General features: G+C 44.7%; 2 protein-coding genes across 7 annotated transcripts in view; one reads left to right on the top strand and one right to left on the bottom strand.

Annotated features, from left to right (window-relative positions):
- Positions 1-1163: 1163 nt before the first annotated feature.
- On the top strand, positions 1164-25788 carry MEST (mesoderm specific transcript). 3 transcript variants are annotated; one of them, XM_067042160.1, is made up of 12 exons: positions 1164-1284; positions 10050-10204; positions 12516-12595; positions 13224-13301; positions 13425-13561; positions 13714-13772; positions 14853-14893; positions 15720-15790; positions 16043-16144; positions 17518-17594; positions 18233-18296; positions 19217-21361. In XM_067042160.1, the coding sequence occupies exons 2-12, from the start codon at positions 10051-10053 to the stop codon at positions 19332-19334; spliced, it is 981 nt and encodes a 326-aa protein (XP_066898261.1). In that variant the 5' UTR covers positions 1164-1284; position 10050; the 3' UTR covers positions 19335-21361. The 3 variants fall into 3 exon arrangements, with proteins under 3 accessions (XP_066898261.1, XP_058930232.1, XP_066898262.1); XM_059074249.2 differs by lacking the exon at positions 1164-1284 and adding an exon at positions 6618-6886 and having other exon boundaries at positions 19217-25788; XM_067042161.1 differs by lacking the exon at positions 1164-1284 and adding an exon at positions 6832-6890 and having other exon boundaries at positions 19217-20698.
- The window catches only part of COPG2 (COPI coat complex subunit gamma 2), a 153868-nt gene continuing 148426 nt past the window's right edge, over positions 20745-26186 (bottom strand). For all 4 annotated transcript variants that reach the window (XM_059074237.2, XM_067042158.1, XM_059074238.2 and 1 more), the window contains 4 exons: positions 22785-22882; positions 21891-22029; positions 21507-21605; positions 20745-21027 (listed from right to left, as the gene is read on the bottom strand). In XM_059074237.2, the coding sequence (XP_058930220.1) occupies positions 20897-21027; positions 21507-21605; positions 21891-22029; positions 22785-22882 (467 nt within the window). In that variant the 3' untranslated portion in view covers positions 20745-20896. The remainder of the gene's footprint in view (positions 21028-21506; positions 21606-21890; positions 22030-22784; positions 22883-26186) is intronic.

Raw genomic sequence — 26186 nt, 5'->3', positions numbered from 1 at the left:
GGTTGCAGGGAAGGCTTGCAAGAGCATGTGACAACTAAGGTGAATTTTGAGTAATGAAGTTTTTAGGTAGCCTAAGTGGGGACGAATGTATATGGCAGGGGAAAGAAGATGTATAAAGGCATGGAGAATGGAAACCACACAGTGTTTTGGGAGGAACTACAATTAGCAACATTAAGTCAGATTATGAAGTTTGGGAGAGGTGCGGGTGGTAAGAGAGAAGATTCTAGAGGAAGGGAAGGTCCAGATTTGGAAGTGTTTTGCATGACCACCTAAAGAGCTTGAATTTAGCATTGGGAATAGGAGTTAGTACAGAGTTTGAAGACAGAGATGCGATCTAATTTGCATTTTAGAAAAATCACTCTGGGCAGGTGTGTGAATGATGAATTAGAAAGGTGTGACCATGGAGACCTGGAAACCAGTTAGGAGGCAGTAGTCCAAGTGAGAGATAATGAGGCCTGAACAAGGGGAAACGGTTGGGAATGGAGGGAAGCAAGATGAATCCAAGATACTTGGGAAGTAAGATGAAGAGGAGGGGGAAGGAGAGAACTTGCTGGGATTTGTACCCAAGGCTGCTTGGCTTTTTAGCTTCATTCCATTAGGCCACAGGTATTGGTAATTGAGTGTAGTAGACTGGAGTGGCTAATGATGCCATTAACCACAACAGACAATAAAGAAAGTAGCACAGGTTCTGGGGAAGGGGCGTGGTTAGTTTGTAGTGGAAGAAGGGTAATGAATTTAACTTAGCCCTTGTGGAGTATAAGACGTGTGTAGGCCATTCAGGTGAAGAGGAACAGAAGGCAGTCAAATATATGGATCTAGAGTTTGGAGTAGAGGGAAGGGCTGGAGATATAGATTTGGGAGTCTTTAGGGTAACTATGAAGTTAGGGAAATGGTTGAGATACGGAATCCTCGCCAAAGATCTCGACATAGTTAATAACTATCTTTGGCCTTCAGTTTTACCATGTAAATGTACTCAGATTGGGCCCTAGAAAAGTTTATTCGTTTATTCAGCCTCTTATTCAGTGCACAGCCTGCCGTTTCATACCCTTCGCAATAGGTGGCGCTGACGCCCGGCAGGGAGAAGGAGGCAGCATAGGTTGGGCTCGGGGGCGATGGTCCGGTGCGCGGAGGTGGCGACGCTCTAGCCCAGAGCCGGGTATTCGGTGGCTTGGCTGGGTCTTCCCTGGGACTGGGGTCAGGCGGAGAAGCTCTGGCCGCGGGAAGCGCATGCGCAACCGGGTCCCCAAACATGGAGTCTTGTAGCCCAGGTCTTACCTGAATCAGGTAGGAGACAGGCGGGGTAAGAGTGATCCTCCACCTTTAGCCTCCTAGCCCAGCGGATGACTGGGCATGGGCACACTCGGGGTATGTGGCTAGTGTGTGTGGACTACACCAATCCTGGGGCCAAACTTTGAGTGATGGTGGCCCGGGAGGCCGTGAGGACCGGCTGGGGTGTGCCGGACTACGCTGAGGTTGGTGGGTGGCCGCACGAGGTGTGCGCACCACTCGAGGGCCACGCGGGCGAGGTCCTCGGTCATCGTCTCCCAGAACCTCGCGGTCGGACGAGAACACAGAAGTCCCCTAACCCTCGTCCGAGGCTTGACTCCCCACAGAGCGTTTAGTCACTCAGTAGGCTTGACCCTCCGTCCAGGAAATCGGGTCTCGAGTTCCCGGGAGGCTGCGCCTTCCCGCTTCGGGACCACATTGGTGATATTGGGAAGGTCGCAGCCACACGGGCCTGGGCGAATGTTGGGGGCACGGGGACGCGGCCGCACGGCGCCGGGGTTGGGGGGGCGGGGGTGTGGTTTTCGCTGGGAGTTGGAGCAGCGAGTGCGGGGCTGTGCAGAGCGAGTGCTTAGTAACCGGCTGGTGACCAAGCGCTGCGGTAGTAGCGGGGGTGAGGGCACGGTGGGGGAGGACAGCTGAAGGTGCGCCGTGTTGATAGCAATCGAGGAAGAGCAAAACACCTGCTTCTGGGTTGACTCATCCAGGCTGGGGGAACAATTTAATGTGGAATGTAGTTTAAAAAAAATAGTGAATTGTGTGCCGTAGCCCTTTCTTCCCCAGGCAGCTAGGAAATTGCTTGTCCGTCCGAAAGAAAGCTGTTTTCCTTAGAGGACTATGATGAGCATCAGATGAAATAATATACATGAAAGGGTAAAGAGTTATAAAAATGCAAGATATGATTTTATTTCAAATCCTTCAACCTATTTATGTGTGAGTGTATAAGATGTATTCCAGGTGTGGAACAGCAGAATAGTACCAGACTTGGGATTTTGGGATGTGCCCAGTAATGCAAAGGGTGTGTAAAGATACTTTAGGGGTGCTCAGTAATACTGTAATCTGTAGAAACAGTCTCTTAGGTTTATCCTATCTGGTTAATGGGTTATTCAGCTCTCTTGCTTCTCTCCTCTCCCACTTATCTTCTGAACTTTTTTCAGCCAAAGATTTTTACCCAAAAACGAGCCTGAAGAGGAAGGAAGACACCAGTCGCTTTTGGATATATGGGTTAAATTTGATTGAGACGGAGGTTGATGTGATTGTATGCATAATTTCTTCAATTTGTCTTGCCCTCAGCATGAAATAGCAGTTGTACAAAGAGCTCTGGGCTGAGGGACACCCAGGAAAGATCTTGTTGTGGATCTGACCTTTCAGGGAGGGGTCACCCTGGCCAAGTTCCAATGCCTCTCTGAGCCTTAGTTTCTGTCAGATGGGAAAAGACCTTAAAGGTCATTCATGCATTTATCCAGACCTTGCATACCTGCCGCAGGGCTACCCAACCCCTAGAGACAGCGAACTTGTCACGTCCCCAAATGGCTGAGCTACCCAGTCTCTAGACAACCCTGCTGGAAAATTCTTTATGTTGAATCGACATCTGTTTCTCTGCAATTTGCACTCATTGGAGCCATACAGAATAAAATGTCTACTGCTGCTTCCACAAATATTTGAGGACTGCTAACACATTTCCCTTCTTCCACTCACTCCACAAGGCTTCTTTTCTTCCAACTAAACATGCCCGGTTATTTTAAACAGGGAGGCAGTGTGGGGTAGTGGAAAGAACGCCAGCTTTGGAGCCAGACGCATCTGCGCTCAGTTCCCAGTCCCTTCACATACTAACAGTGCTCTGAGCTGCTGTATCTTTCTCTGAAAAATATGGATGAAAGTACTCATCTAGCGAGTTATTATGAGAATTAGGGATAAATTGGGTGAAGATCCATGCTATAGTAGGAGCTTAAAATATGACAGCTGTTACACCTTCAGTGACATAATTTGCAATGCATTTTAGTCGGTCTTCTCTGAACAAATTCCTGTTTATGTGTCTCTTAATATCTGCTCTGCAGAACAAAATAAAACACTTTCTCACTAGCAGAATAGAGCAGGATTAGCTTATTCGGGTGCTTCTCTAATTACAGTCTACAGTCTACAATGGTTTTTTTGGAGCCATATCACATCGACTCACTGACAACTAAAATCCTGACTCGCTTTATGTGCTGCTGGTCAATCACGTTTCCCCCATCTTGAACTTCTTTAGCTTATTCGAATCCATAATTATGGCTCTTGCAAGTGGCAGTCCCAGTTCTGTCCTGTTGTCTCCATAAATATCCTTGTTGTCATATTATGGGTCTCAAACTGGGGTTCAAAAAAAATGATTATTGAACCCACAGTACCAGCCCTGCTGATCTCACCACTGTTGCACATCAGCAAGCTAATAAATGCTGAGCTTTCTACCCTCATCTTTGCACAAATCTGAGGTCTTTTTATGTGGGACTGTCTGAGAATTGGAATGTGACAGGAATGTATGATAAGCTATGGGTTGAGGGAATGCTGCTGCCTGTGATGTCGGTCAAGTGTGGTGTTTGTATCCAAGAACTGAAAGGGTGCACTGAGAACCAGCCAGAGGCAGGCTTTGGATTTATGTACGGTTACATGTTTTCTCAGGCACTCTAAATGTTTTATACCTTGGGCCAGATTCTCCCCTGGTGGAGGAAGCTTCTCTCTGTAAGTCAGGCACAGTTAGAAAACTCATTAACTGTTTGGCTTCTGGGGCATTCTCTAGCATTTTCTCCCGGCTTTAGCCGAGCTGATCTCTGTTAGTATCCTCTGCGTTTTCCAGACTCCTTGCCTCTGTGCTGGGAGGTTCTTCCAAGCAGGAATGCTTCCTTCGCCTAAGAGTTATGGGTTTGAAGGCCTTCTCAACCTTAATCCCTCCTTTTCCAAGGAGGTTTTTCCTAGCACTCTGTGCGGGAGGGTTTGTCGTGAGCATCAGACTTAGAATTCCCGTTGTCTTCAAGTGCTTCCCTTGGTCCCCTCTGCCGCCCCCCCCCAACCCCAGCAGTCTCCCCTCCTATCTACCTACTTGTTCCATGTGGGTGGACATGTTCCATGGCTTTCAGAATAAGATCCTTTGTGAGCACTCAGTCCATTAAATACAAAATTGCCTTCATCTTGGATGCTGGTGCTTCTGGTATGGTGAGAATGAAAGTGCGGAATTGTTTGTAGGACTCATAGGTTCCATTGACGATAAATATGAAAAACTATAATGCCAAGTTTGTTATATATTGTTGTCTTAGTTAAAATAGGAAAGTCTTTATTCTGTTGAAAGGACCGATTTAAATTTTGCTGAGTTAATTCAGTCCTTAAAAGGTGGTGGTTCGTTCAGATAGGTAATCTTCCACTTGCTAAGGGGAGTAATTTAAATTTCATTAAGTAACCATTTAAGGCCACAGAGGGTTTAAATCCATCGGTGGCTCCTCATTTTCTTCAGGACAAATTGTAAACTCCTTAGGATGAAATACTCTTTCTAGCCTAATTTTTTGTCTACCAGCGCCACGGCCCAAAGGACTTGGAGTTTTCCCCAAAGGTTGTGCGGTCCTACGCGCCTCCGGTGCTTTGCGAATGCCGTCCCCTCTGCTTGGAATGCTCTTTGTCTCTGGTAAATGTCTATTCATCATTCAAGACAACCCTTTCCCCCCTCCCCTTAATTACTTCCTCCCCTGTGCGCCCTCAAATTCTTGTACTTATTCATGCAGTATTTATTAGGAGTCTGCTTTGTGGCCGCGCCGTGGCAGGCTCTGGGGATACAAAAGGTGAATAATACTTGGGCTCGGGCTTTGAGGGGCTTGCATGTTAGGGGGAGGGGGCCACCCTGTCACAAAACGCTGATAGGAAATTAAAGGGAAAATTTAAGCAGCGTCAGTTTTTGTGTGTCATCCTCACCGGATGGACAGCAGCTCGCTTTGGGGGCAGGGGCCTTCCTCCTTCGTCTTTGCACCCCTGGCTCTTAGCGCTCTGGAGGTGCTAAATTAGCACTGGTTTCATGAACCTCGGAATCGACACCAGTTAGAGGTGTACCCTGGACTGCGCCACACGTTTTGTTGACACGCTCATAGATGGCGGTTTCTCCTATGTCTGACTGGTGGCCCTCAGCCCCCTGGCACACTATGAGGTGCCGGGTGGGCTCGGCTGGCCCGACCTTTCGCCCAGATGTTCGGAATCTTGCTCGCCCGCGCTCGGGGCCGCGGAGTGGCGGGGCGGCCTGGGCGGGCGCGAGTGGAAGAGAGGCCTGCAGCGCCCCCGCTGGAGGGAGCCGGCACTGCTCGGGCCTCCTGGCTTGCTCACAGCCCACGCGTTCGTCAGGAATTCAATTTACAGCCAGAAAATGAACAGACACTGATTCTCTACACTTTTCTCTTCAAAGGCATGATAGATGCCTTTTAAAGGATTGTGGATGAGGAAAAAAATCCTTCCCTCTTTTCCGTACCACTGGGGCCCTCGCATTGTGATTCAGTCTTAAATAAATGCATAAACAAAGGGAGCTTTAGTCTCATAATTCGGCCGATCATTTTTTCCGGCACAGGACGGGCTAGTGCCGGGAGTGGGTGCCGTGAGGGGGCTGCGGCAGGCCTCCGGCACGCCGACCACGTCGCGCTGCTAGAGAGGAAACGTGCCTGGTGCCGCGGCGGTGGCTGACCGAGAGAGCCCAGACTTGCCGCGAGTTTTGCCCCTTTTTTTGCTCTCGAGCATCCGTCCCTTGAATCAACCGATTAGCTCTGCGGTAGCCCAGCCGAGCTTGTCGTTCCCTAGCCACTTGGTTGTGCCCTTGGTGGGTACCTTGTGGTTAGGGACCTAGGATGTGCTCAGGGACCGCTGCTTTGGCCCGGGCACTCGAGCGGTTCAGAGCCCCCGCCTCAGCGTGGATCGCAAGCGGGATGTGAGCTGGCGCCACAGCGGAAGCCCTGGGCCCACTGCATCTGAGGTTGAGCGGCCACCTCTGGGACTGGGGGCGGGGGCGGCTATGGGTGGTCTCGGGGGAGGTGATGGAGTCTCAGGAAGTCTATCGTCTCTTCCTGCAGTGTTAACTCGCCAGAGGAGGATTTTTGCTATAGAACCTGTGGTTCAGGGTAGGGGGCCGTGAGGGAGCAGCGGGGTGCTGGTGGGGGTCAATACCCCTGAAGGTGCCCTCCGAAGCAGCTGCTGTAGGAGGGGCGCTCCATTCTTGCGCCCTCAGCGGGGCTGCGGGGAAAGGGGTGGCTTCGGCGGGAGGGGCACTGCGGCGCGGTGGGCGGGCCAGGGGCGGGGCGCGGGTGGGCTCTAAAAGTCGGTGCCCACTCACTCTGCGCTGCCACGGCCACCAGCACATCCCGGCGCATCACGGCGGGCGGCGCCTCCTCTGCGGCAACCGCGCCTTGCGCATTGCCGCAGCGCACGCCCCGGTGGCCGCTCGCTGCTTGCCGCAGCCGCGCCACCCTCGCGGGCTGTGGGCTGCGCCCGGCTGCCGGCTGACCCTGCACCGCCGCGGGCGCTGCGGCGCGCCCTTTGCTCAGGGCTGGTGTGCAGGCGGCATGGGATAAGACGCCACCATGGTGCGTCGAGATCGCCTCCGCAGGTGGGTGCGTGGTGGGCGCGGGGGGGGCTGTGTGTGACTGGCTTGGAGCCGTCGTCCCCAAATGGGGTGCGGGCTAGCGGGTGGGACTTTGCCCGTCCGAGCTGGGGCTGCCAGAGCGCGACTCCCGCAGTGGAGGGAAAATCTCCGGAGGGTGGGGGGGCATGCATTCCTGTCCTCTGAGCCCGTTCTACCTGCTTGGGAGGGGATGTCTCGCCTGTACACAGTGCAATGTTCAGAACGCTTGATATCCCTGACTTAGGATTTCTAGACCCTGGTATCTCTGTGATGCAATTTAGAATTTCTAGACCCTAGCGTCACCCTGTGCGGTTTAGAATTTCTAGACCCTGGTAGCGCCCTGGAGTGACTTAGGATTTTTAGACCCTGGTTTTACTCTGATATGGTTTACAATTTTTAGACCTCGGCATCACCCTGGCATGATTGAGGATTTTTAGACCCCGGCATCGCCTTGGTGTGATTGACGGTTTTTAGATCCTGGTGTCACCCTTGCGCGATTGAGGATTTTTAGATCCCAGTACCCCCTAGGTGTGAATTAGTGTTTCTAGACCCGGGTTTCACTTTGACGCTACTTAAGATTTTTAGACCCCAGTAACGCTTTGGCGCGATTAGGGTTTTTATACCCCAGCATTGCCTTGGCGCGGTTTAGAGTTTCTAGATCTGGGTTTTGCCTTGGCGTGAATTAGGATTTTAACATCCGAATATCACCCTGACATGATTTAGGGTTTCTAGATCCCTGCATCGCCCTGGCGCGATTTAGAATTTCGAGACCCCGGTATTGCCCTGCGGTGATTTAGGATTTGAAGACCCTGGTGTCTCCGTGGCGTGAGTTACCGCATAGGTGTGACTAGAACTGGCAGTGTCTTATCACAGAGGCGTAAGTATTTTTGAGATTTCAGTAACAGGAAGCCAAGTGAAAATGATGCGACCAAACTCATAATATTACACATGAATTATTTGGATTGGTTTACAAAATAGTTCATAGTCTCACCGCGATGCTGTGAAGTGGGCAGGTTTGGCGGTATTAAATGTGTGTATTTTTCCTATTTACAAGATGAAGAAATAAAGGCTCGGAAAGGTTCATTAATTTCTGGAAGGTTTGTTAGTGGGGTTTGCTGAATTTGTACTCTTGATTCTTGGCTCATCAAAGAATGGAGATTTGGGTCAAAAAATGTTTAATCTATTTTGCCTACTGACTGCCTGATTGCTTATGTACTAAAAATCCTAAAATGTTGTTGGGGGTATTTTTACTGAAGTAATTAAGACAGCAAGCGGCTTCCTGAGGGGTTGCCTCTTCGCTTTCTTAGCGTAGAAGAGAAGGAAGAGGTGCGGGGTGAGGGTGTCCTGAGCGGAGAGTGTCTGTCCTTCCCCTCACCGCCCCGCACGGTGGGCGGCGGCGGGGCGGGGGAGCCTCTCCTGCTCGGCTCCTTTCGTATCCCCTCCCCGGCTCTCTGCTGAGTCACTGCAGATACTCGGCTGCTGGAACCCGTCAATGAATGAGATGAGAAGTATGGAGATCAGGAGTGATGAAATGCGCAGGTGAAAATGTATAACCTTAAGTCCAGGACAGGTTGTGCTTAGAAATGATCATCTAAACCTGATACTTTGTGTCATCTCACCTTTTCAGGAGATAATGGGATGTAGCCTACTACTGCTGTGGGGGTGGATATTGTGATATAATGGTCATGTTCCGGGCACTTTTTCTAATCATTTCTTAATCTTTCTACCTTGGAAGGTAGAACCAAATCACTGGGTCTGTTTTATGGATATGCACTTCAGAGGGGGGAAGAAAAAAAAAGACAGCCCTGGTGACACCTTAAAAATAGGCAAAGGAGCCGAGATTCTCTGTGGATGTGAAACTACAGGCTCTTATTTTTTGGAAAAAACTCTAAAATAAATATCTTGAGAGTTGGATTAGTTTGTTAGAGATTGTGGCCAGATTACAGGTAATATGGTAGAAGGGTACAGACACAAAGACATTTCCACCAGGGCTTTCACAATGAATTCCCCTTATTTATAGTTCTGTGTTCTTGGCAATTCTTATTTTAGTTTTAGAAAGTATTTCCATTCTGGCTATTTTTAAGAGAATTTCCATTCTACTGATGGTTCTTTCCCTGGTGGCCATCAGGAGTCATAAGCTAGAAACAGAGGGAACTGTTTCTAACTCCTGCTTAGCACTTCTTGTCATCGTGGATGAATTGATCTGGACCTTCGAAGTCCTGGGCACAGGAAAGTTGGGTGTGCAAATCAGTGCTTCCCTCTCCCAAACAAAATCAATTCTCAGATGCTCTGCCCCCTTTTTTTGGGGGGGGGGATGGGAAAGAAGGGGCATCCTAAGAAATTAAATAAATGGGGGAGCTTCCTCAAGAGTCTGCTAAGAAAAGCAGAAATATAATCTGCTGCCCTGACCTCTCAAGAGATTAGATATTCAGGGTCATGACAAAGCTGCTTACGTTGGAATATACAGGGCACCTATCTTCTTACTTTCACAGACTCTTTACCCTGAGCAGTTTCTCAGCACAAATCCAGATAGTAGTAGCAAACTGGGCTTCACTGGAGTCAGAGGGTTGATAAATATTAGAAAATCAAGAGCAGCTCTCTGCTTTAGGACATGTGATGTTCCTATGTATTTTTTTTTAAGACAAACATTAGTTTAAAATATATATATATATACACACACATATGTAAAACATTTTACTAGTGCGGGGCTGGTGGGTAGATGGTAGAGCTTTTAAAGTAAATATGAAGGGAACCCTCCCTCCCCCCAGAAAGCCTTGATAAAAGACAATGAAGTTACTTAAGTAATTTATCTTCCTTTTACTTTATATAAAACCTCTACAGCAGGTCTTGGGAAGAGCACAAGGGGAGGGGCTGTGGGGTTAAAGTGGGATGAAGTTGAGGGGGAAGATTACATATGAAAATAGTATATTTTTTCCTTAAAATTAGAATGATGAGCAAATATGGTGATTGCCATAGCAGGCAGAGTACATACATTCTTGGTAAATTTTCTGCCCTGATTGACATGGAGGACAAGGTAGTCCCCACATGGTACACAAATTCCCCACCCTGTTTTACCAGTTTGGGGCTGTGTTAGAATCGTGTACAATGTCACCCAACTGCTTACCCCGGGTTTCTGATTTTCCTACAGGATGAGGGAGTGGTGGGTCCAGGTGGGGCTGTTGGCTGTGCCCCTGCTTGCGGCCTATCTGCACATCCCGCCCCCCCAGCTTTCCCCTGCTCTTCACTCATGGAAGTCATCAGGCAAATTTTTTACCTATAAGGGACTGCGTATCTTCTACCAAGGTAAGAACAGGGCTCTTGAAACACTCTGCATGTAGAGGTCCCATGGGTCCCTCTGAGGTACTTATTTTGCGTCCATTGGTCTCTGTTGCCCCTCAGTGATGGAGGGGAAAACCCTCTTTTTCTGTGTAGTGTCCATTTGAAGGAATGGACTAATTCCCCTCATTAACTTGATAGCGGGGAAACTCAAAGAAAATTGCTGGGAGGGTGAGGGTGGTGGAATGGAGATTCCAATGTCCATAGACTGACTTGTTAGTATAATTTATTTATTTTCTCTGATTTTGACTTTTTTTAAAAACATCTTTATTGGAGTATAATTGCTTTACAGTGGTGTGTTAGTTTCTGCTTTATAACAAGTGAATCAGCTGTACATATACGTACATCCCCATATCTCCTCCCTCTTGGGTCTCTATCCCACCCCTCTAGGTGGTCACAAAGCACCGAGCTGATCTCCCTGTGCTATGCGGCTGCTTCCCACTAGCTGTCTATTTTACGTTTGGTAGTGTATATGTGACCAGTATAATTTACTTTGTAGCCTGATTTGCAGTGATAGATAGTACTGGCTTTCTTTTGTGAGCGCCCCTAGTGCCAGATAATATAAACAGCATCCATAGATACAGCTGCCATTGGTTCTGTTCCCCCCATCCCTGATTTCATTTGATTGTTTCTATAAAGATTATTTGTTATATGTATAACTGTGATTTAAGTCTTATACCTTTGTCTAAGTTAATTTGCTAATAATTATGACTGCTACTTACCAATTAATTACCTTATGCTAGGCATTGAATTATGTTTTCAACCTTCATATTTTCATTTAATCTTTACAACAGTACTTGGAGGTAGGTGCTGTTCACCGCATTTTATAGGTAAAGGGAATGAGAAACGAGATTGGAAAAGATTTCTTTTGGGCGGGGGTCAAGAGCAATAACGAAAAATGTTTGTCATAAACCGTTTTTCATTATTGCTCCTGACCTCCTCTCATTTGCTATATTCAACTAAAAGTACGTATATAATTTTCTTTATGTTGGTCAGTTAGGTTGTTTCTAGTTTTCCAATGTTTTAAATAATGTTAAAGAGAAATCTCCATGTATGTGTTAATTTTTTCCGTATTTTTTCAAATAGTACTACGTGTAAATGAAATGATTTACTTGCATGGATTCTCAAGAATAAGACTCCTAGGCTAAAGTATATAAAATTTTTCATTGCTTCTAACTAAATTATTTTTGTAAACCTTATTATCAGATTCTTATGCCAGTGGCAGTATATGAATCTATCAGTTTTAATCTAATACTATTTTTTATTAGCAAGGCTACTTACTGTTTAAATATTTGGCTAATTTAAAAGATGTTTATACATTAAAAAATGTTCATGTTTATGTTGATTAGCCTTTTTTTTAGTTGCTAGAATTTTGTAATAGTTGAGCATTATGCTCTTAATATTCAGTTGAGTCTCCTCTGCAGGAAATAAAATTGTTGGACAAATGGCATAAACTGAGGTACTCACTGGGTTGAGGAAGGGAATTTTTGTGAGGCCATTAATAATAAGGTACAAAGAACTTGTAGTTACTAAGTTGTGACTGTATACTTTTAACTGTGAAGCTTTACTTTTTACTGTGGAAAAGCAATTTACATATTAATGATACAGAATAAAGGGAGAAATGAGGAAATACTTCTTAAAAATCTAGGTGAAAGTAAGCAGTCTGTCGTGAAGTATTTTCATATAAAGTGAGCTATTTATGTTTTTAAAAAATTGAAGTATAGTTGATTTACAATATTATATTAGTTCAGGTATAGAACATTAGTGATTCAATATTTTAATAGATTATACTCCATTTAAAGTTATTATAAAATATTGGCTATATTTACAATTTTTTAAATTTTTTATTTATTTATTTATTTTTTTGCGGTACGTGGGCCTCTCACTGCTGTGGCCTCTCCCGTTGCGGAGCACAGGCTCCGGACGCGCAGGCCCAGTGGCCATGGCTCATGGGCCCAGCTGCTCTGCGGCATGTGGGATCTTCCCGGACCGGGGCGTGAACCCGTGTCCCCTGCATCGGCAGGCGGACTCTCAACCACTGCGCCACCAGGGAAGCCCTATATTTACAATTTTTAAATATACAGAATAAAAGAAAACATATCAAATGCCTATTCTTACGTAAAACAATAAGCTTGCATTTTAAAAGAAATCTATTATTTTAATTTCATTAATTTGGTCAGGGTTTCTTGTCCTTTATACCAGATTATTTAGGTTTTTCATATTCTTCAAGGTTATTTTCTTAGAGTGTTGGCCTAACTGATCTCTCTCCTCTTCCCAGACTCTGTGGGTGTGGTTGGAAGTCCAGAGATAGTTGTGCTTTTACACGGCTTTCCAACGTCCAGCTATGACTGGTACAAGGTAAGGAAATCAGACTTCTGGGTCCTACTATGCCTTTAAAAATCCAAAATCGAGGATTTTGTTGTCAGCACTGGAAGACTTGCATATTTGAGTTGCTTAATAGGATTAAATGTAGAAATGTTGCTCATTTACTGTAAGGGAGTAAAAAAGTCTTTGGCAATCTGGGAGGGATCATTGCCAAGTTAAAAAGTGCTGGACGACTTTCCTGGTGGCACAGTGGTTGAGAGTCCACCTGCCGATGCAGGGGACATGGGTTCGTGTCCCGGTCCGGGAAGGTCCCACATGCCGCGGAGCGGCTGGGCCCGTGAGCCATGGCCGCTGAGCCTGCGCACCCGGAGCCTGTGCTCCGCAACGGGAGAGGCCACAACAGTGAGAGGCCCGTGTACCGCAAAAAAAAAAAAAAAAAAAAAAAAAGTGCTGGAGTTCCTCCCTCAATGGAAATTAATTATAAGGAATAAAGCACTTAACAGGAGGATCATTTGTGGGCCTGTGGTGGTTTCATGAGATTTTCCCTTTATCTAAGTCTGTTTATTAAGCTGAGATAGGGATGAAACTCCCTTGCTGCTGTAGGTTGGAGAAGAGGAAGAACAGGATTAGAAAGACCAAACCATCCCTTTCCTTCTTGTAGATTTGGGAAGGTCTGACCCTCAGGTTTCATCGAGTGATTGCCCTTGATTTCCTAGGCTTTGGCTTCAGTGACAAACCGGTAAGCAGCATCTAGATGGGGCAGTGTTGTGGGATGGGGGTAGGCAAGGATGGAGGGGTCAGGCTGGCAGACACACCTGCACCCTTGACTTCATCTTGTGTATCTGGGCTCTCCTTTCCCTAGAGACCACATCACTATTCCATATTCGAGCAGGCCAGCATCGTGGAGGCTCTTTTGCGGCATCTGGGGCTCCAGAACCGTAGGATCAACCTGTTGTCTCACGACTATGGGGATATCGTTGCTCAGGAGCTGCTCTATAGGTCAGTGAAGCCATGACTTGTGTACAATTCACAGGTTTCACTCGTTTAAGATGAGAGAAGTACATTGTTCTGGGTTCTTTCTGGCTCTTTTCCCTCTTGGGAGTTTGTCTTCAGCTGCTCAGTAAGCTATGTGTTTCCCTCCCTGTCTCTAGGTTCAAGCAGAATCGATCTGGTCGGCTTACCATCAAGAGTCTCTGTCTGTCGAATGGAGGTAACTGCCTTGGAGGCGGGTGGAAAGTGAGGTGTAGCCTAGAGGGCCACATTTAGATACGGCAGTGACGTCTAAATGGTAATCTGATGGTACTGCAAACAGACCCAAGCAAAGTATGGATTTTTACCTCTTTCGTGCCATGAACCGCTTTGTGGTCTGATGAGATTTACTGACACTTTCTCAGAATAATGTTTTTAAATATAGAAAATAAAGTAAGATTACAAAGGAAACTGATTATCTTGACATAAGTTAATAAAAAGCTGTGTTATAGTAAGGTGTGCTTTTAAAAATGTATTTAATGCATTTTCCAGCAAGATCTTGTGGTGTGTCTGGTAATAACTGTGATTAGAAGTAGTGGGGAGTGCAGATGACATTTTGCAATCTCTGCAACAACTGCAGTGGGTTCTGCAGATATTTGAGATGAAGCCACAGGTGCTTCTAATACTACTGTGGTTTGTGTCATAAACTCTCAATTCACAGCAGTGCCAAGTTTCAGTTGTAAATTAGTGAGCCCTTGATTAGACCTTTTGGAGATGTTTCTTGTTCTTTGCCTGCCATTGAGCCTGGCTTGTAAATCCATGAATATCCAGGTGTCCCCTGAATACCTTAAGGGCACATTGGGAGAGGAGTCTGTTTGTCCCTTTATCAGTTATGCTTATGGCTTTCTCCCACTGACTCTGGAAAAAAATGGAAATGGAAAAGCTCTAGGTTTTTTGAAGGATCTACACTTCTGAAAAATCTCTGGTTTCCTTTGCAGCCCGAAGAGTTAACAATGTTATGTATTCTGAGGAACGGGTGGAAACGCTAAGGGGAGCCAGAGTCTAGTCGTCAGCAGTGTGGGTGGCCATGACATATTTTTCCCTTCTCTCTACAGTGGGGAAAGTGATCCCAGTGGGATAGAATTTGACCTGGTAAACACAGAATTCCCTGGAGAGATAATAAATGACAGTACTAAGTTTTTATTTGTAGTTTGGTTTTTGGCAGTAAAAGCCCTCAAGGTGACTAATAGGATGAATTGTCTCCAGTAATGGGCCTAAAAGATTGTTGGTAAAAAACTACCCTAAGTCTCTTCTCCTACAGGTATATTTCCTGAGACTCACCGTCCTCTCCTTCTCCAAAAGGTTGGTTACTCCGCTGACTAGATCTTTAGTTTTTAAGGTTTATACGATATAAATAATGCTGGTATCTTTATAACGGCCATACCTGCTCTCATGGGCTGTAGTTAAAATCTGTTTCATCATGAACTCATGTTAATGAAGTTGATTTTTTCCTTAATAAAAGAAAAATAAAGCAGTAGAAGTGACCCCTAGATAAATAAAGGCTTATTTCTGAGAATGAGAGCAACAGATATTTGGAGAAGTACAGCTGTCTGAAGAGTTGTGTCATTAGCATGATGTTTGAACAAACTGGGATCCTAGTCTACAGTTGAATATATCAGTTAAAAGTCTTCGGGATTTAGGGAAGTGTAGAATGTAATCTTAAAGGGAATTAGAAATAGGTTTGTTTTCTATGGGAGAAGAATGTGGGTAAGCAAAACAAGAAACTAAAAGCCAGTAGAGGGCTTCCCTGGTGGCACAGTGGTTGAGAATCTGCCTGCCAATGCAGGGGACACAGGTTCGAGCCCTGGTCTGGGAAGATCCCACATACCGCGGAGCATCTAGGCCGGTGAGCCACAATTACTGAGCCTGCGCGTCTGGAGCCTGTGCTCCGCAACGAGAGGCCGTGAGAGTGAGAGGCCCGCAGACCGCGATGGAAGAGTAGGCCCCACTTGCCGCAACTAGAGAAAGCCCTCGCACAGAAATGAAGACCCAACACAGCCATAAATAAATAAAATTAAAAGCCAGTAGATTTGGCTAAAGTCCTTTTTTAGTTCCTAGTATAAAACCTTTTATCCTGGATAGTTGTTTTCTTTCTTTGGACTCTTGATTTTTACTTTTACACCTATAGCTTCTCAAAGACGGAGGCATGCTGTCACCCATCCTCACGCGACTGATGAACTTCTTCGTATTCTCTCGAGGGTAAGTCATTGTCAAAGATTGATTCACTTCAGCATGGGAACAATGTAGTGAAAAGTTGCCGGCATTAAAGTTCTGGGCCAAATCTTAGGGTTTGACCCTTTAAAGTAAAGGTGTTGACCACTTGCCAGGCAAGTAGTAGAAGGAATTCATAAACCAGTCAAGGGTCAGACATACATGACCTGAGGTTCCAGTCATACTTGATGTACTGAGTTCTTCTCACACTTACCTTTCTCCTTTTTTGGACTCGTTCAGTCTCACCCCGGTCTTTGGGCCATATACCCGACCCTCTGAGAGTGAACTGTGGGACATGTGGGCAGGGATACGCAACAATGACGGGAACTTGGTTATTGACAGGTAAGAAATAACCCTTTGCTTTGGTTTCCAGAGACACTCTTTTGGGGAAGCGGGGAAAGATGTGGGATTGTGTGTTCTGTTCCTTGCTTTCATAACCACAAGAAGAGTGGTTATGACCTATGAGGCAAACCAAAAAGTCATGCTCTGCACTTTCTAAGAAGAAAGAAATTGAGAATAGAGTGAGCTCTGAGTCTAAGCCATTTGGCACCATAAGTTTGGATAAACAGCTGCAAATTCTAATGCTAATTTAGTCTGTAACTGACTGACTGGCAAATCGTCTTTGGACTTTTTGTCAATAGTAAATGTTTCAAAATGTCTAATCATAATTCTGAAAGGTGCCTAATGCCTCTCTCAAAGTACAGATTGTTTCCTTTTTTCATATCTTTTCTATAGCAACAGAGACTGAGGAGGGAGGTTTCTCTGTCTTGTACAAAGAATCCCCATGCCTTGGATCAAACGAGAATGTAGCCACTTTCACAGAGGGACCTAGAGATAGTGTATCCAGAACTACTTGGGGTGAGGCCCTGTCTCTTTGCCAGCTGATTCAGTGTAGCTTCCAGTGTGTTAACTGGTGGCTGTGCTGGGAACTGTGAGGTCGAGGGAGCCATTCCTCCCTAACCTGCATGGGACCCTTGAAGATTCATTTTAATATAAAAAACTGGAAAACAAAGCCCTCTTGTAAAATTCCCTTGTGCTTTCAAGAAACTAAATACCATTTCTAAGAGGTGATATTTGAAGTTCACAAAAATAACTGTCCTGGAGTTGGCAGGCAGAATAATTGGAATACATGAGTTTGAGTTCTAAAATGTAGCTATGACATCTTACACTGTAGGATGAGGACTCTGCCTCCATTTTATCTGTGGTCAGATGAAATGCAGAGGCTGAAGTTTTGTGCTCATGAACTTCTACACTGAGAATTTTAGAAGTAGATGTCAATTTAGAGATCATATAGCTCAGTCTCTTAAAGATGAGGAAAGATGTGCGTGTTACCAACAACTTTTGAGTCACAGAGCTTGTTAGTGGTGCAGCCAAAATCAGAACTCTAGACCCAGACTTTAGTCACATGTAATCCAAAGTAACTTCCAGCCTTCCTAGATTTCATTCCCTGCTTAATAAACACAAAGAACCATTAATTCTAACATCGATAGTAGGCATGATCACTGCCATAGCTACATGGTGGTTAACTCTAGAGGTTAACAGAAACGGGTAAATTAAGTGGGCCATTTCCAGGAATGCCAAGTTGCTTCTGGATTAAGAAAACATATTGATCGTGTTCAGTAGGTTGTGTTCCTTGTGGTTCCTGTCAGGCCTTTGCATCCCCATAACAAAAAAGAGGTTCTTGTTTTACTCTTGCTGACTTATCTGTCCTGTAGTCTCTTGCAGTACATCAATCAAAGGAAGAAGTTTAGAAGACGCTGGGTGGGAGCTCTTGCCTCTGTATCTATTCCCAGTGAGTATTTCTATATTACCTCTTTTTTCTTTTTTAAAAATAAAATTTATCTTGGGCTGCATTGGATCTTAGTTGCAGCGCACGGGCTTCTCATTGCGGTGGCTTCTCTTGTTGCAGAGCACGGGCTCTAGGCATGCGGGCTTCAGTAGTTGTGGCACAAGGGCTCAGTAGTTGTGGTTTGGAATGTTGGAAGTGGGGCTTATTCCTTTTGGTCCAGGGCACAGAAGAGATGAAGGGACTGAATGGTTGTTTACAGGAGAAAAGGTCTCAAATGAACTGATTTTTTTTTTTTTTGCGGTACGCGGGCCTCTCACTGTTGTGGCCTCTCCCGTTGCGGAGCACAGGCTCCGGACGCGCAGGCTCAGCGGCCATGGCTCATGGGCCCAGCCGCTCCGCGGCCTGTGGGATCTTCCCGGACCGGGGCACGAACCTGTGTCCCCTGCATCGGCAGGCGGATTCTCAACCACTGCGCCACCAGGGAAGCCCCTGAACTGATTTTTAGGCTTATTCCCATATGTTCCTTGTAACCTACTTATTGAAAGAAGCTAGGTTTTTTTTGAGGGGTAGTTAATTTTACAGTGGGAATAGGAAAATGGATGTGAGAGGTGTTAATAATTCATTCCTCTTCCCTTTCCTAGTTCATTTTATCTATGGGCCACTGGATCCAGTGAATCCCTATCCAGAGTTTTTGGAGCTGTACAGGTGAGTCTCCCTCAGGGGTCTTGTTTTCTTAGTACCTCATCCTGACAGTGGTGAACAGGATTGTCTGTTGAGGCAGTCTAGCCTCCGTCTCTGACCTCACTGGCTGTTCATCTAGGAAACACATAATAGAGGATGAAATGGGGAATCTTACTCTCACATAATGTAAAGATCAAGAAATTCAGTTATACATTCTCTTGGTTTATACAGTCTGTTTTCACTATCGTGGTTACTACGTGTTCCGAGATGTACAGGTAAGAAACAGCTCTCACGTGAACCAAGGAACGGAAGTGGATATATTTTAAGAAACGTTTGCTTTAGTCTGATTGTAAAGCCAACTCATTGGCCTCAGCTGCGGAGAGACTGCATGGGGAGAATGAACTGTGGGAAAGTGCCTTCGCAGGTGGTTCTTCTCTCTAGGTATTTATTTGGAAGGTGTCGGAATATGAGAGCTTGATTATGTCACATAAAAATGTTCCATACCTTCACATGGCCTAGTAGAAACAACCCAGTACTAGATAGCTTACATTTAATTTTAAACAAAAATACCCTCTCTCATCTCCTCAGGTTAAGCAAGGTCTTTTGTTATCTTTACTTGGACAGTGAATTGCTGAATGGTCCACTTCTCCAAGGAGCTGGAAGTCATCCTGCTCTGACATGTGTTGTATATGTGTTATATTTTCACGTTGTTGTCTGCTGGAATATGAGCATTTAAAAACTAGTCTGTATACATCATAAATGGAATTGGCAAGTTTACCTGCCTAAGATAGATACAATTCCAAAGTAGAAGGTGAATAAGCTCTTTGTTGGTTCCTTCCAGTGTGGTATGTCCACAGGGGCGTTTACTAGGGCTGCCCACTGGCTTACATCCCTCCCCCTCCCTCCAGCCTCAAGTTCACCTACATGCTGTTCTCTTCCACTAGGAAAACGCTGCCGCGGTCCACAGTGTCGATTCTGGATGACCACATTAGCCACTATCCACAGCTAGAGGATCCCATGGGCTTCTTGAATGCATATATGGGCTTCATCAACTCCTTCTGAGCTGGAAAGAGTAGCTTCCCTGTATTACCTCCCCTATTCCCTTATCTGTTGTGTATTCCACTTAGCAAGAAACGCCCAAAAGAGGTCCTGGCCACCAAACACTATTCTCTCACAAAAGTCCACCTGACTCACACTGGTGAACAGCATATAGTAAAACGCCAGCAGAAGCTCTAAGGGTGACCTAATAGTTAGTCCACCTCCCATTCCTTTGACATCTGATCAAGTGTATGGACCTGCTTTTGTCTTTGTGTTATTAGGAAATTCTGATGGGCACTACTACTCACTGATGCAGAAAGACAGACAGACATTCTTTTGCATAAAACACTTCTGTGGACTTTTCTGAAATATTTAGAAATGGTAACTTCTGGCCCCGACTGGAATTATCTAAAGGTGCCACCTTCACCTCGCCTTGAATGGCTTTAATTCTCTAAGTGACACAGCTTCGAGAATGAGTCTCCCTTGTCATAGCTTTGGATTTAGTTTCATTAGCTGCTTCTAACTGTAGTCATTTTGTTAGACTTTGGTTTCAATAATGCAGTATTCTAAGTATACTTTAAGACTATGATTTACCTACACGTATTATGTATGTATTTTATAAGGACACTAAACCAGACACTTAACTCTAGCAGAGTAGTTTAACCTTATTAAACATGTTTCATTTCTGAGTAAATTGAACTAAAGCCGAGCTATTTACAGAATTTCCTAAAATCACAGAACATTAAGGACAGTAGTCTCTGTGCCAGAGATTTACTGTTATTTGCTGTTAGAACTGGGCTTTCCAGCTAATAACAGTCAGACTCGTCATACCTCAGTGCTTAGAAGCATGTCCCTCCTGAGCCAGAGTGGAGAGGAGGGGATCGTTGTACAGTCCAAGTTACCAGGCTGAATATATACTGACTGCTTAACTTCTCGTTGGTTGTCCCAGAGAGGGTTCCTCATGTAGCTCAGCAATTCCTGTACTTTACAGACGGGAAAGTTCCAGAAACTTTAATAACAAAGTCTGAAAGTTCTATGAGCAAATGGTGCTGAATATTTTTTTAAGCCACAGTTTCATTGTCTTAGTTACAACAGGATTATTAAGTGGTGATTTTAAATTCTTTTTTTTTTATTAGCAACTTCAAGTATAACAACTGGAATAAGTGTTTATTTTCTATTAATAAAAATGAATTTTGACAAAAGTGGACTCTGGCTCCCACTCCCCCACCACCCCTCTGGGATAAAAGCTTTCCAACATTGCCAGGAGCTTTCAGATACACAGTGAATTAAAGAATTTAATGAAGTTAAGCAGCTGGGGCATAGGATAGTATTTGATTTTCAAGATCACCCAAAGCTGTACTACCATACCAAAGCTGACCAAGTGTTATAAAAAGAAAAGGAACAACAACAAAAAGACATGCACAAGGACAGACATCTGCTTGATCTGCTGGCTCAGGGCCAAACATTTAATTTGCTTTTCTGAAGTAATTCATTTTTGAAAGTATGATTCTGGGAAATTCATGCCAATAGCCTGAAAGCCCACTGACAGTGAAGGGTACATCAACTTCATCTCACCCAGTAAAAACTTATCCAACAGAAGCCAAGATAACATCTACAGGTGTTCCCTCTTTGCTTCTGACAGTCACCTGCATGGTCACCCCGTCTGCTAAGGCCAGCCTGGACCTCACCAATAAATCATAGCCACCTCTGTATACACCTGAGAGGAAAAAAGTGAGGAAAACCATGTTAAGAACTCAAACCAAGCTCTGAATAATGAAATTTATCATGCTCTGCCTGCATTTCCTTTCTATTATTTTAGTTTAGCTTTTCTAGAGATTTGTGCTTAGTTACTGTGGGAATTGAATCCTACATACAAATTATAAATAATCTTTTATATTCCCATAATACCAGGTACATAGAAGGTATTCAATAATATTGATATGGAGTACTTAAGCGGGGAGCACTGGTATCTGTAGAAGAGATTTAAGTGTCTTGGGCCAAATATACATCTTAAAAGAACTGTCTAAGAAGAGCATGCAAATTAAACAGCTAAAACAAATTATTTTGATGGGGCTTCAAGCTGTAACTCATATAATGGGATAATGGGACAGTAGCAGGGCATGAGATGCCCATGCACATCCCTTCCTATCAAATTTTGCAACAAAATAAAGGAGAAATCTGGTGAAAGTTTCTTACCTGCCAGATAGAGGGAATGGGAATTCTTGTTCTCAGGTACTTTGTCTGACCTCTCACATGGCTGCATGCCCAGAAATGTGATGATGTTGTTGACAGCTTCTGTGTTGAGACGATTGATGCAACCATATGAGAAAAGGTCAGTGGAGGGATCTGCCTCTGCACTAGTTTGTGCTGGGAGTTGGGGGTGCACGGGGTTGGTGGTGGTGTGTGGATTGAGGCTACTGGACTGGAAATGGGCTGACTGTTAGATGATGAAGACGGCCTTTTAAAGTGAAATAGTTTATGGAGTTTTTATAGAAAAGGGAGTCCTTTTGGAATAACAAATATGCCTATTAGGTGTTAGACTGCTATCAGGCAATATACCGATAGCAAAATTGTTCTCACCTTCGAGAGTTTTGGTAGAACTGAGGGCAAAGGTCTCCTCTTTCTCAAAGGTGTCGCCTACCTCTTCCCAGGCAGCAGCAAAGTTAGGCTTCATTACCTTCTGAATGTGGTCAGACACAGTCACTTCAAGATCTTCTAGCTAGTGGGTTAACAAACAGGGGTCAGAAAATGAGTCCTTTCAGTTCAGTACAAAGGTAGAAGAGACTAGTTCATTTGGTTTTATCATCCTGTGTTATAGCCTTTGCAGGAGCCTAGGAAAAACTCTACTACCAAGCTAGTTTGAAGTTCTGTAGTCTGGATAAGTCTAACAAGGTAAGCCCTAGCAAAGGAAAGCAAGAAAACAGGTCATCTGGCAAGAGCCATATTCAGATCAACGTCTGTAGCCCTGGCATAGGTACAAAGCAGTCGCATTGCCACACGTAACTGCAGAGTGCAAGCCGTACAGGGCCTTCTGAGCTTTGCATTCACCAACAGGTAGATATTTCTAAAACTTTTCCCTGCATTCTGTGAAGGCTTTTCAGTCCATGATGTGGCTACATTATAAGCAAAGTAAAAGCTGCTGAACAATAACAAAAAACCCCTACCCCCAATACTTTAAATAAAACTGATCTCGATGAAAATCATGTAATTATTTTCATCTCTTAATTATCCCTATTATAGAAACATTAAAAAGGGTGAGTTTTGCTTTCATCAGTAATGAAGTGGTAAATCCCAATACTCTTTGGCACGATGCACTCCCACGACAGAGGAGGATGAGCCCAGGTCCTCCTCGGCTGTGATGTGTTTGAGAATACAATCCCATAAGTTCATGTCAGATGAAAATGTTCCCTCTAGACAGAAGCCACTCAGTGGTGCAAAGGGGTCACAGTGAGTCTCTCTGCAGGGGAGACTCACCACGTACTCATCATCATACCCCTCCTCAGCTGGAACCCCCGTGTCAGGGTCGCAGTCCCGGACGGTAAATTTCATGGTGCAGCTGAAGGTACCTGCAGCTGGAGGAGAGAGAGCAGGCGAGCCTGTGTCAGTGGGCGGCGCAAGCACACGGTTTCCATCAGTAACTTAGGAAGCACCATCTGCCCTTGGCTCTGTGTTCTGAATTATCAGTGACACATATGTAGACGTATGTAGGCTGTTTTCTAGGGTCGTAGTTCTCAAAAGAAGCCGGTAGGCTGGACTTTAAAATCTATTCCCTGCTAAGAGTTAGAATAGTCCAGAAAAGACAGCATGGGCAAAACTGTTTTTATATTCAGATAAGGAAAGCAGGGGGTATAGCTCAGTGGTAGAGCATCTGACTACAGATCAGGAAAGCAGCAGGGGAGACCCTTTTTAAGGGGCTTTTTGCCATGCCTGTCAACACGTTAAGAACCACTGCTTCAGGAGCTGACAAACAAAGCATAAAATATGGATGGTAAAAAAGCACACAGATCATTAAATTAATACTAAGTATATCACAGTCTCGATATCTTTACAGATATTATATCTGTAGATTGTGGACCCAAAGTGGGTTCAGAGGTCACCAGAATGAACTTGCTTTATGCCACTCTCAGCCTTTAGTGAGTAGGTCAGGAATCAAGTTCTAATACTGGTGAAGTCAGTGTCATACAGTGGAAAAGGAAGTGGGCAATTACATGTTTTGAGATAATCAGTGGAAGAAATGAAGGAAAATGAAGTCTTCATGAAGAGATAGGATTTTCTGAACTGTCTGAAGGAGGGGATTTATTAATCATGGATGACGAAAAGGCACATAAGGGTCTAGTCCATGGTCTGGAAAAGGCTTATAGGTTTAAAAAATTTCATGTGTGTGTGTGTGTGTGTGTGTGTGTATATATATATATATATATATGAAACTGTGGAGTTAGAAAGTTAGGACAGGAAAGAATAGACTCAGATATAAAGACTGTATATGACAGGTTGGGTAGTGAGACTTTCACTTGTTCAGTCTTAACTTTAAACTCCCTCCATCCCAAAATGTAGAAAATGTCAATACATTTATAATGTAAAGGTGTAAATGAATATGCCAGATCCTTAGGTAAAAAGATGACTAAGACATGACCTTTTTCCCCACAGCTGATTGTCTAGGAGTTGAATAACAGTGTGTGTGAGAGATCTACCTATATATACCTGTGACATTACAATTTAGTACCATAGGTTCTTATTAATGTAAGTTTTAATAGAGTGCTGTGTGGGAGTGCAGGATTAACAGCCTGGGAAAATCATGAAAAATTTGAAAGGATGTACAGTTTAATTGGATCTCAAAAGATGCAAAAGAGCTTTGGCAAGCAGAGGAAGGTACACAAGCTAAAGGAAAGAGGCTAGAAAGGCCGTGGTGTAATTGGAAGCAGTAAGAGAGAGGCTGATACATAGGTGCTGAGAAGAGAATCTGTTTAGGAACAAATTTGACATACCTTATATTTCAAAGGAAGGAGACTAGATATTTTCCAGCAGGCTCTAGTGAGCTGAGGCAGTCAAGAGATTGAAATGTTAGAGGTAATTAAAGCCACTGGTAGGAATCCTATGAATAGGCCTGAATTCAGAGAGCAAATGAATTCACTCTAGCATACTGAAAACAGATGATGGGAATGGACTGCCCCATATAGGCAAGAGTGTACCTATCAAAACTACAGAATGTATTTCAGTGCAGTAGGGGGTTGATGAAAGAAGGATCATGTTTAAATTAAGGTAGGATTTTCTGCAGGAGGAAGGGGGAAGAAGAAGAAAGAAAGAAGTGGAAATTAACACAAACCTAGAATGCGTCAGTTGAGGTATTTAAAAAAAGAAAAATTGAAAGGAGAGAATGGGATTACAGTATGAACAAAGGTCATGATCAAATAAAAATGGAGAGGCAGGATAGATGTTGAGTAACAGAAGATTATATGAACCCCAGGTTGGTTCATGGAGGCTACTGGCAAATGAGGAAGAGGAATAAGGAGAGACAGGAATAATGGTAGATCACAGACTAGGCTAACTGGTTGAATTTTATGTAGACACTTTATATATAAGTAAGTGATAAGGAAAAATGGATTAAGGAAGCAAATAGGAATGGTATTAATAGAGATGATGTTTCTGAAACTTTTGTGGCAAATTTTCAATTAAATGGTTTGGTTAATACAGTGAGAGGTTACACGGAATCTAAGGTGAACTCCATTAAAAGCCACTGGTAGCAGTTGCTGAGTGTTATGAGAGAGGATGAGTAACGCTGGGTGATGAGGAGAAGCGGGCGAGAGAGCCTTTCCACGACAAGAGAGCAGTACTGAGTCCACTGCCGTAACCAAGATGAGAGCTTCCTGAATGAAGCAAGGCAGATAACCAAGGGGACGAGAGAGGGATGCCCTGAAGGTCTACATTAAGACTGTTCCCAGAAATGAGGCTTGTCTGAGAACTGACTGAAAATGGGAGGTAACTACCGAGGAAACTTGTAGGAAGAAGAAATACCAAAACACAGAATTAGAGAAGAGATGGATGCCGGAAGCTAAGAAAGGAGCGAGCCGCATGAATTAGGCCGGCACGCGGAACACGCAGTGTGGCAGACGGCGGTGGGAGATCTGGTGGGAGCTGTCGGGCCTCAGCCACTAGAGGGAAGACTGTGGCTAAATAAGTGGGGTTAGGGGGAGATTCCAGAAAGCTTTGTCGGAATAATAGTTACAGGAAATGATGTGGTCAGTGGGGTGAAAGATAAGAGGGCAGGAGGGAGGGGCCTGAAACACAGGCTACCCGCAGCAACCCCCACAGGTCTGGACCAAACTGAGAAGGAAGGGATGCGTAGAGTGTGCAGGGAATCGAGGCAGGTGAAAGAGAGCAAGTTGAGCAGTGGGTGCCAAAAATGAGCAGAACGTGCCTACCAGGAAAATGCTACCCATGTGGGAGAAGGGGTGCTGAAGATAAGGTTTTTCTCTAGGACAAATATGGGGGAAAAGGAAGAAAGGTACAGAAAAGCAAGATTAAAGTTGCCCTCAGACAGAAAGGAGACGCTAAGGAATGACAGACATCAACTGGAAGGATAAGTCAGCATTCCTGGGCCAGAAGTCATGATGGAATAAAGAAAGAAAAGACAGGCTGGAGGCAGAGAAATGGAAATACTGTATAGTGGTGAGCACAGAAGGCAGAGCAGGTGTGTAATAACGACCTCAAGTGGGGAATCCTGTCAGAGCTCAAAATGGTCTAACCGGACACATTTTGGATGTAAAGACCGTAGAGCAATGAGAGATACAGAAAGTGTGAGGAGGCAGACTTGAGTAGGAGGCAGGAGTAGATTAGCTCCTGAAGCGCCAGTTTGGAGGGAAACTGTTAAAGGACTTG

This window comes from Kogia breviceps, chromosome 9, assembly GCF_026419965.1.
Source record: "Kogia breviceps isolate mKogBre1 chromosome 9, mKogBre1 haplotype 1, whole genome shotgun sequence".
NCBI classification, from domain to species: Eukaryota; Metazoa; Chordata; class Mammalia; order Artiodactyla; family Physeteridae; genus Kogia; species Kogia breviceps.
This window is presented reverse-complemented; position numbering and strand designations above follow the sequence as displayed.

Excerpts from the sequence above, each read along its gene's own strand:
- MEST (XM_059074249.2), top strand. The coding sequence starts at position 6,861 with ATGGTGCGTCGAGATCGCCTCCGCAG. Across the intron at positions 13,562-13,713 it reads GCTCAGGAGCTGCTCTATAG|GTTCAAGCAGAATCGATCTG; the intron begins GTCAGTGAAGCC and ends CCCTGTCTCTAG. Across the intron at positions 17,595-18,232 it reads TGCCTCTGTATCTATTCCCA|TTCATTTTATCTATGGGCCA; the intron begins GTGAGTATTTCT and ends TCCCTTTCCTAG.